General features: G+C 42.5%; 1 protein-coding gene and 1 long non-coding RNA gene across 2 annotated transcripts in view; both read left to right on the top strand.

Moving 5' to 3' along the window:
* Window positions 1–2,659: 2,659 nt before the first annotated feature.
* Window positions 2,660–5,923, top strand: LOC127912395 (uncharacterized). Its single transcript, XR_008082230.1, has 7 exons — window positions 2,660–2,777; window positions 2,868–3,197; window positions 3,228–3,437; window positions 3,528–3,557; window positions 3,678–3,917; window positions 4,038–4,427; window positions 4,488–5,923. It is a non-coding gene; the product is annotated as an uncharacterized LOC127912395 (long non-coding RNA).
* A 1,467-nt stretch (window positions 5,924–7,390) lies between these two features.
* The window catches only part of LOC127912394 (uncharacterized), a 6,680-nt gene continuing 3,336 nt past the window's right edge, over window positions 7,391–10,734 (top strand). The window contains exon 1 of the mRNA XM_052481427.1: window positions 7,391–8,038. Coding sequence (XP_052337387.1) covers window positions 7,562–8,038 — 477 coding nt within the window. The 5' untranslated portion in view covers window positions 7,391–7,561. The remainder of the gene's footprint in view (window positions 8,039–10,734) is intronic.

Genomic DNA, 10,734 nt, shown 5'->3' with positions numbered 1-10,734 from the left:
TTCTGGGGCCCTATCCTTCTGGGGCCCTAGCCTTCTGGGGCCCTATCCATCTGGGGCCCTATCCATCTGGGGCCCTATCCTTATGGGGCCCTATCCTTCTGGGGCCCTATCCTTCTGGGGCCTTATCCTTCTGGGGCCTTATCCATCTGGGGCCTTATCCTTCTGGGGCCCTAGATTCTGTTTTCCCCTCTCTAGATTCTGTTTTCCCCTCTCTAGATTCTATTTTCCCCTCCCTAGATTCTGATTTCTCCTTCTCTAGATTCTGTTTTCCCCTCTCTAGATTCTGTTTTCTCCTTCTCTAGATTCTGTTTTTCCCTCTCTAGATTCTGATTTCCCCTCTCTAGATTCTGATTTCCCCTCCCTAGATTCTGATTTCCCCTCTCTAGATTCTGTTTTTTCCCTCTCTAGATTCTGTTTTTCCTTCTCTAAATTCTGTTTTCCCCTCTCTAGATTCTGTTTTCCCTCTCTAAATTCTGTTTTCCCCTCTCTAGATTCTGTTTTTCCCTCTCTAAATTCTGTTTTTCCCTCTCTAAATTCTGTTTTCCCCTCTCTAGATTCTGTTTTTCCCTCTCTAAATTATGTTTTCCCCTCTCTAGATTCTGATTTCCCCTCCCTAGATTCTGTTTTCTCCTTCTCTAGATTCTGTTTTTCCCTCTCTAAATTCTGTTTTTCCCTCTCTAAATTCTGTTTTCCCTCTCTAGATTCTGTTTTTCCCTCTCTAGATTCTGTTTTCCCTCTCTAGATTCTGATTTCCCCTCCCTAGATTCTGTTTTCTCCTTCTCTAGATTCTGTTTTCTCCTTCTCTAGATTCTGTTTTCCCCTCTCTAGATTCTGTTTTCCCCTCTCTAGATTCTGATTTCCACTCTCTAGATTCTGTTTTTTCTCTCTCTAGATTCTGTTTTTCCCTCTCTAGATTCTGTTTTTTCCCTCTCTAGATTATTTTTTCCCCAATCTAGATTCTGTTTTCCCCTCTCTAGATTCTGTTTTTCCCTCTCTAGATTCTGTTTTCCCCTCTCTAGATTCTGTTTTTTCCTTCTCTAGATTCTGATTTCCACTCTCTAGATTCTGTTTTTCCCTCTCTAGATTCTGTTTTTCCCTCTCTAAATTCTGTTTTTTCCTTCTCTAGATTCTGATTTCCACTCTCTAGATTCTGTTTTTTCTCTCTCTAGATTCTGTTTTTCCCTCTCTAGATTCTGTTTTTTCCCTCTCTAGATTATTTTTTCCCCAATCTCGATTTTGTTTTTCCCTCTCTAGATTCTGTTTTTTCCCTCTCTAGATTCTGTTTTCCCCTCTCTAGATTCTGTTTTCCCCTCTCTAGATTCTGTTTTTTCCATCTCTAGATTCTGTTTTCCACTCTCTAGATTCTGTTTTCCACTCTCTAGATTCAGTTTTCCACTCTCTAGATTCTGTTTTCTCCTTCTCTAGATTCTGTTTTTTCCCTCTCTAGATTCTGTTTTTCCCTCTCTAGATTCTGTATTCCCTCTCTAGATTCTGGCTTGCTGTGACCTGTGTGTGATTCAGGAGGTTTGAGACTCTAAAGGGGAAGCCATCAAATCAAATGATATTGGTCACATACATACTGTATATTTAGCAGATGTTACTGCAGGTGTAGTGAAATGCTTGTGTTCCTAGCACCAACAGTGCAGCAGTATCTAACAATTCACAACAATACACACAAAACTAAAACCAAACGAATGGAATTAAGAAAGACACACTGTGCTTATCTCTTCCTCATCAATATGTTGTCTCCTCTTCTCCTAAACCTATCTCTTCCTCATCAATATGTTGTCTCCTCTTCTCCTGAACCTATCTCTTCCTCATCAATATGTTGTCTCCTCTTCTCCTGAACCTATCTCTTCCTCATCAATATGTTGTCTCCTCTTCTCCTAAACCTATCTCTTCCTCATCAATATGTTGTCTCCTCTTCTCCTGAACCTCATCAATATGTTGTCTCCTCTTCTCCTGAACCTATCTCTTCCTCATCAATATGTTGTCTCCTCTTCTCCTGAACCTATCTCTTCCTCATCAATATGTTGTCTCCTCTTCTCCTGAACCTATCTCTTCCTCATCAATATGTTGTCTCCTCTTCTCCTGAACCTCATCAATATGTTGTCCCCTCTTCTCCTGAACCTATCTCTTCCTCATCAATATGTTGTCTCCTCTTCTCCTGAACCTATCTCTTCCTCATCAATATGTTGTCTCCTCTTCTCCTGAACCTATCTCTTCCTCATCAATATGTTGTCTCCTCTTCTCCTGAACCTATCTCTTCCTCATCAATATGTTGAGTCTCCTCTTCGTCATTATATATCTCCACTGAGATATGGTCAGATAGAGTTTCAGTTTCTCCACCAGGCTCTCCCTCTTCCTGTCCTACATCTTCCTCTTCCTCTCTCAGCACCGGTAACGTTCCAGGAGACATGTCTGGCTTTGCTTCGTCAAAACTAGAGAGACTCAAAGTGTAACTCTCCTTCAGGGAAAGATGGGAGGGATGAGTCTGCAACAACAACATCACAGACAGAAAAATATGAGATGGAGTCTGAGAAAATATATTATTTCAGTCAGCACAAAGACTAATACATTATATGTATTGGATATCAGCAGACTGAAGTCTATTTTGGATTGATCCCTTATAACATATGATACAAGAATGGAGATTGTTTATATGTTCACCAGTAAGTTATATGTAGGTAGGGCCTAGACAGTTGATGGATATGTAGGTAGGGCCTAGACAGTTGATGGATATGAAGGTAGGGCCTAGACAGTTGATGAATATGTAGGTAGGGCCTAGACAGTTGATGGATATGTAGGTAGGGCCTAGACAGTTGATGGATATGTAGGCAGTGCCTAGACAGTTAATGCATATGTAGGTAGGGCCTAGACGGTTGATGGATATGAAGGTAGGGCCTAGACAGTTGATGGATATGTAGGTAGGGCCTAGACAGTTGATGCATATGTAGGTAGGGCCTAGACAGTTGATGCATATGTAGGTAGGGCCTAGACAGTTGATGGACATGTAGGTAGGGCCTAGACAGTTGATGCATATGTAGGTAGTGCCTAGACAGTTGATGCATATGTAGGTAGGGCCTAGACAGTTGATGGATATGTAGGTAGGGCCTCGACAGTTGATGCATATGTAGGTAGGGCCTAGACAGTTGATGGATATGTAGGTAGGGCCTAGACAGTTGATGGGTATGTAGGTAGGGCCTAGACAGTTGATGGGTATGTAGGTAGGGCCTAGACAGTTGATGGATATGTAGGTAGGGCCTAGACAGTTGATGAATATGTAGGTAGGGCCTAGACAGTTGATGGATATGTAGGTAGGGCCTAGACAGTTGATGGATATGTAGGCAGTGCCTAGACAGTTGATGCATATGTAGGTAGGGCCTAGACGGTTGATGGATATGAAGGTAGGGCCTAGACAGTTGATGAATATGTAGGTAGGGCCTAGACAGTTGATGGATATGTAGGTAGGGCCTAGACAGTTGATGGATATGTAGGCAGTGCCTAGACAGTTGATGCATATGTAGGTAGGGCCTAGACGGTTGATGGATATGAAGGTAGGGCCTAGACAGTTGATGGATATGTAGGGAGGGCCTAGACAGTTGATGCATATGGAGGTAGGGCCTAGACAGTTGATGCATATGTAGGTAGGGCCTAGACAGTTGATGGACATGAAGGTAGGGCCTAGACAGTTGATGGATATGAAGGTAGGGCCTAGACAGTTGATGGATATGTAGGTAGGGCCTCGACAGTTGATGCATATGTAGGTAGGGCCTAGACAGTTGATGGATATGTAGGTAGGGCCTAGACAGTTGATGGGTATGTAGGTAGGGCCTAGACAGTTGATGGATATGTAGGTAGGGCCTAGACAGTTGATGCATATGTAGGTAGGGCCTAGACAGTTGATGGATATGTAGGTAGGGCCTAGACAGTTGATGGATATGTAGGCAGTGCCTAGACAGTTGATGCATATGTAGGTAGGGCCTAGACGGTTGATGCATATGGAGGTAGGGCCTAGACAGTTGATGCATATGTAGGTAGGGCCTAGACGGTTGATGGATATGAAGGTAGGGCCTAGACAGTTGATGGATATGTAGGTAGGGCCTCGACAGTTGATGCATATGTAGGTAGGGCCTAGACAGTTGATGGATATGTAGGTAGGGCCTAGACAGTTGATGGGTATGTAGGTAGGGCCTAGACAGTTGATGGATATGTAGGTAGGGCCTAGACAGTTGATGCATATGTAGGTAGGGCCTAGACAGTTGATGGATATGTAGGTAGGGCCTAGACAGTTGATGGATATGTAGGTAGGGCCTAGACAGTTGATGGATATGTAGGTAGGGCCTAGACAGTTGATGGATATGTAGGTAGGGCCTAGACAGTTGATGGATATGTAGGTAGGGCCTAGACAGTTGATGGATATGTAGGTAGGGCCTAAACAGTTGATGGATATGTAGCTAGGGCCTAGACAGTTGATGGATATGTAGCTAGGGCCTAGACAGTTGATGGATATGTAGCTAGGGCCTAGACAGTTGATGGATATGTAGCTAGGGCCTAGACAGTTGATGGATATGAAGCTAGGGCCTAGACAGTTGATGGATATGAAGCTAGGGCCTAGACAGTTAATGGATATGTAGCTAGGGCCTAGACAGTTGATGGATATGAAGCTAGGGCCTAGACAGTTGATGGATATGAAGCTAGGGCCTAGACAGTTGATGGATATGTAGCTAGGGCCTAGACAGTTGATGGATATGAAGCTAGGGCCTAGACAGTTGATGGATATGTAGCTAGGGCCTAGACAGTTGATGGATATGTAGGTAGGGCCTAGACAGTTGATGGATATGTAGGTAGGGCCTAGACGGTTGATGGATATGTAGGTAGGGCCTAGACGGTTGATGCATATGTAGGTAGGGCCTAGACAGTTGATGGATATGTAGGTAGGGCCTAGACGGTTGATGGATATGTAGGTAGGGCCTAGACGGTTGATGCATATGTAGGTAGGGCCTAGACAGTTGATGGATATGTAGGTAGGGCCTAGACAGTTGATGGATATGTAGGTAGGGCCTAGACAGTTGATGGATATGTAGGTAGGGCCTAGACAGTTGATGGGTATGTAGGTAGGGCCTAGACAGTTGATGCATATGTAGGTAGGGCCTAGACAGTTGATGCACCTTCATTTGCCAGAGACAGACAGATAGACAGGGTGGAAGTGGTAGCCTACATCTCTAAGGGATGGAGGTAGGGCTGGGGCTTGTGTTCTACATCTGAAAGTAAAACCACAGCACGGCTGACATGTTGAATCTACGGTGAGAACATCGACATAAACACCTTCTTCTTATGTGCAACTTTTTTTTTAATGACAAAGCAAATTCTTTTAACATTCTGTGATTTTCTGCCATTTTAATTAACATATTAGTTTAAACTATTTTGTCCTTCTCTTTATGTGCTGTCTGTCTGTCACTACTTGTCAATGTGTTTTGTTCTATTTCTGTATCCCCATTTTGACAGGAAGCTTCATGATGCAATAGCAGATGTAAAACCAAACTCACTCTCTTCCTGTCAGAAATCAGAAGAGCTTAAATAGGAAATGAAATAGGAAATGAAATGCTGTCAAACATGAAATCATTACATGTCTCTTGCATGCTTGTCTCTTGGTAAAACTGAAAAACTAAATGCACAAAAAAATGCAATGACATATATAGTTTGAATGTACCTATCCTATTCTACCTAGAAAATAGAACAAAACTTTGCTGATTTGTTAGCAGATTCATTTTCAGGTAAGCGTTATGCAGGTTGTAGTTAGAACACTGCACCTTCACTGACATTTAGTGCAATTACTTCCTGAAAGTTACTTCCTGAAAGTGTTTGTTTTTGTTTTTCTGTCTTTGTTATTATTTTCCATCTCATGTGATATTTTTCTGTCTGTGATGTTGTTGTTGCAGACTCATCCCTCCCATCTTTCCCTGAAGGAGAGTTACACTTTGAGTCTCTCTATTTTGACGAAGCAAAGCCAGACATGTCTCCTGGAACGTTACCGGTGCTGAGAGAGGAAGAGGAAGATGTAGGACAGGAAGAGGGAGAGCCTGGTGGAGAAACTGAAACTCTATCTGACCATATCTCAGTGGAGATATATGATGACGAAGAGGAGACTCAACATATAGATGAGGAAGAGATAGGTTCAGGACATGAGGATACTCAACCTATTGATGAGGAAGAGGCAGTGATGATGGACTCAGGAGAAGAAGAGGACACAGGAATAAAGAACCTTGGCTCTGTGGTTGTTCACTACGATGAAGAAAGCTGGGATGGTGCACTCCAGGACATAGAGAAGATGGTAACCACAGGACAACCTTTTGCCGAACAAGACAGTGAAAACCGTGAAGTCAGAAACGCAGAGCAAGGTGCTTACGAGAACAGTGATGTGAGGTGTTTTGTGGGTGTCACTGAAGACGTCACCATGGAGATCACAGCAGATATATGTGAAGAAGAGGAAAGACAGACGGATGAAGAAAACCAAGAGGAATCATCTGATTCAGACCTGGAGGTCCTGACTAGCTCCATCACCAGAAAACTGAGAAAAGAGGGAAATAAAGTAGCGAACTTCCTCTCCCAGCAGACTTTTCTTCAGGAGAATGAAGAGGAAGACGAGCAAGAAGAAGATGGAGCTCCAGAGGTTGTTTGTGATTGGCCAGATCCTGCAGCAACACAGAATGTGCAAGCTCTTATGGTCAACGCCTTTGTGGAACAGCCGCCTCAGAAGAAAATGAAGGAGTTCCAATTGGACGACCACCAGATTACCCCTCTGTCTGCTCTCCGCGTAAATACAGAAAGGATGGAGGAAAACTGTCTCGTCTCTTGGAGGGTATCTGGAATACAGAGGAGAAAGTAGACGTCATGGAAGAGGCAACAGCCTCTATCTCTCCACGCGTAGAAGGTGAGCAAGATTTCGCAGATTGTGCGATGTTCAATACCAATATAGACACTAGCATGAGGAAGTGTATTGGATACCATCTTGAACCTCAGAGTGACAGCAATAGTTCCAGTAGCTGTTCTAGTGAGGATGAGGAGGAACAACAGAAGTATAAGTGTAACAGAATAACTTTACGTCCGTCCCCTCGCCCATACCCGGGCGCGAACCAGGGACCTTCTGCACACATCGACAACAGTCACCCCTCGAAGCATCGTTACCCATCGCTCCACAAAAGCTGCGGCCCTTGCAGAGCAAGGGGAACTACTACTTCAAGGTCTCAGAGCAAGTGACGTAACCGATTGAAACGCTATTTAGCGCGCACCGCTAACTAAGCTAGCCGTTTCACATCCGTTACATAAGGAAGAACACCAAGCTGCTGCCAAGATACCAGGGTCTTCCTCGGAGATAGCGGGGGTCTGAGGATTCTCCTCTTCAAGTTCAGTGGGGAGGTGGAGAGGAGGACGGCTCCAAGCAGAGCGTTGCTGCCGACCTGCATCTTTCAGAAAACATCTCCGATGTCCCCACTTTTACCCTTCACAGGCCAGACGCGGTAGAGCAGCTACAACTATATCCAGAGGTACCACCGGCAACATGTCACCATCTGGCTCTGAAGAAAGTTTGCCCGGAGCGTTGTGGACATCGGAGGCTGAACAAAGAGAGGACAAACGGGAGACTTGGCTTTGGGGTGAGGCTGGGCCAGGCGCTTTAGAAGAGGAACATCTTTGCAAAGTTCAACTGGAACTAGCAGGAAGGTTGAAGAGCCACATTCACACTGATATAAGCTGGGACACAGGGAAAAATAATGTGGAATGTGGTGGTTTAATTCAAGATTACCAATATGACGCGTCTGGAATCACAGAGAGTGGAAAACTTGCAGACAAAGAGGATGACGAAGAGGATAATAGGAGTTGGGAACAAGAGAAAGAGAGAATCAAGGTATTCTACAAGTTTTATAATGATGAAGAGGAAGAGGGGGAGAATGCCACTGGAACAGAATGTGATTTTTCAGGGAGGAAGAGTTCAGTTCTGCATGGATCCCCTGCCTCAAGTCATTGGATACACAGACAGGTAAGTGAAATAACAAACATAAAAAATAGTTACGACAACCGCCAACCAGGAAATGCCTATTTCTACTTGAACAAGACATGTCACTGTGGTATAGATGAGTAAAATGATTTACCATGTCACTGTCACTGTGGTATAGATGAGTAAAATGAGTTACTATGTCACTGTCACTGTGGTATAGATGAGTGAAATGATTTACCATGTCACTGTCACTGTGGTATAGATGAGTAAAATGAGTTACTATGTCACTGTCACTGTGGTATAGATGAGTGAAATGAGTTACTATGTCACTGTCACTGTGGTATAGATGAGTGAAATGATTTACCATGTCACTGTGGTATAGATGAGTAAAATGAGTTACTATGTCACTGTCACTGTGGTATAGATGAGTGAAATGATTTACCATGTCACTGTGGTATAGATGAGTGAAATGATTTACCATGTCACTGTGGTATAGATGAGTAAAATGAGTTACTATGTCACTGTCACTGTGGTATAGATGAGTGAAATGATTTACTATGTCACTGTCACTGTGGTATAGATGAGTGAAATGATTTACCATGTCACTGTCACTGTGGTATAGATGAGTGAAATGATTTACCATGTCACTGTGGTATAGATGAGTGAAATGAGTTACTATGTCACTGTGGTATAGATGAGTAAAATTAGTTACTATGTCACTGTCACTGTGGTATAGATGAGTGAAATGATTTACTATGTCACTGTCACTGTGGTATAGATGAGTGAAATGATTTACCATGTCACTGTCACTGTGGTATAGATGAGTGAAATGATTTACCATGTCACTGTGGTATAGATGAGTGAAATTATTTACTATGTCACTGTCACTGTGGTATAGATGAGTGAAATTATTTACCATGTCACTGTGGTATAGATGAGTGAAATGAGTTACTATGTCACTGTGGTATAGATGAGTAAAATGAGTTACTATGTCACTGTCACTGTGGTATAGATGAGTGAAATGATTTACCATGTCACTGTCACTGTGGTATAGATGAGTGAAATGAGTTACTATGTCACTGTCACTGTGGTATAGATGAGTGAAATGAGTTACCATGTCACTGTCACTGTGGTATAGATGAGTGAAATGAGTTACCATGTCACTGTCACTGTGGTATAGATGAGTGAAATGAGTTACCATGTCACTGTCACTGTGGTATAGATGAGTGAAATGAGTTACTATGTCACTGTGGTATAGATGAGTAAAATGAGTTACTATGTCACTGTCACTGTGGTATAGATGAGTGAAATGATTTACTATGTCACTGTCACTGTGGTATAGATGAGTGAAATGATTTACCATGTCACTGTCACTGTGGTATAGATGAGTGAAATGAGTTACTATGTCACTGTCACTGTGGTATAGATGAGTGAAATGAGTTACCATGTCACTGTCACTGTGGTATAGATGAGTGAAATGAGTTACCATGTCACTGTCACTGTGGTATAGATGAGTGAAATGAGTTACCATGTCACTGTCACTGTGGTATAGATGAGTGAAATGATTTACTATGTCACTGTCACTGTGGTATAGATGAGTGAAATGAGTTACCATGTCACTGTCACTGTGGTATAGATGAGTGAAATGAGTTACTATGTCACTGTGGTATAGATGAGTGAAATGAGTTACTATGTCACTGTCACTGTGGTATAGATGAGTGAAATGAGTTACTATGTCACTGTGGTATAGATGAGTGAAATGAGTTACTATGTCACTGTCACTGTGGTATAGATGAGTGAAATGAGTTACTATGTCACTGTGGTATAGATGAGTGAAATGAGTTACTATGTCACTGTCACTGTGGTATAGATGAGTGAAATGAGTTACTATGTCACTGTGGTATAGATGAGTGAAATGAGTTACTATGTCACTGTCACTGTGGTATAGATGAGTGAAATGAGTTACTATGTCACTGTGGTATAGATGAGTGAAATGAGTTACTATGTCACTGTCACTGTGGTATAGATGAGTGAAATGAGTTACTATGTCACTGTGGTATAGATGAGTGAAATGAGTTACTATGTCACTGTCACTGTGGTATAGATGAGTGAAATGAGTTACCATGTCACTGTCACTGTGGTATAGATGAGTGAAATGATTTACCATGTCACTGTCACTGTGGTATAGATGAGTGAAATGATTTACCATGTCACTGTCACTGTGGTATAGATGAGTGAAATGATTTACCATGTCACTGTCACTGTGGTATAGATGAGTGAAATGATTTACCATGTCACTGTCACTGTGGTATAGATGAGTGAAATGATTTACCATGTCACTGTCACTGTGGTATAGATGAGTGAAATGAGTTACCATGTCACTGTCACTGTGGTATAGATGAGTGAAATGAGTTACTATGTCACTGTCACTGTGGTATAGATGAGTGAAATGAGTTACCATGTCACTGTCACTGTGGTATAGATGAGTGAAATGAGTTACCATGTCACTGTCACTGTGGTATAGATGAGTGAAATGAGTTACTATGTCACTGTCACTGTGGTATAGATGAGTGAAATGAGTTACTATGTCACTGTCACTGTGGTATAGATGAGTGAAATGAGTTACCATGTCACTGTCACTGTGGTATAGATGAGTGAAATGAGTTACTATGTCACTGTCACTGTGGTATAGATGAGTGAAATGAGTTACTATGTCACTGTCACTGTGGTATAGATGA

Source organism: Oncorhynchus keta, chromosome 27, assembly GCF_023373465.1.
Source record: "Oncorhynchus keta strain PuntledgeMale-10-30-2019 chromosome 27, Oket_V2, whole genome shotgun sequence".
Classification (NCBI taxonomy): Eukaryota; Metazoa; Chordata; class Actinopteri; order Salmoniformes; family Salmonidae; genus Oncorhynchus; species Oncorhynchus keta.
The sequence above is the reverse complement of the archived record's forward strand: the minus strand, read 5'-3'. Positions and strand labels throughout refer to the sequence as shown.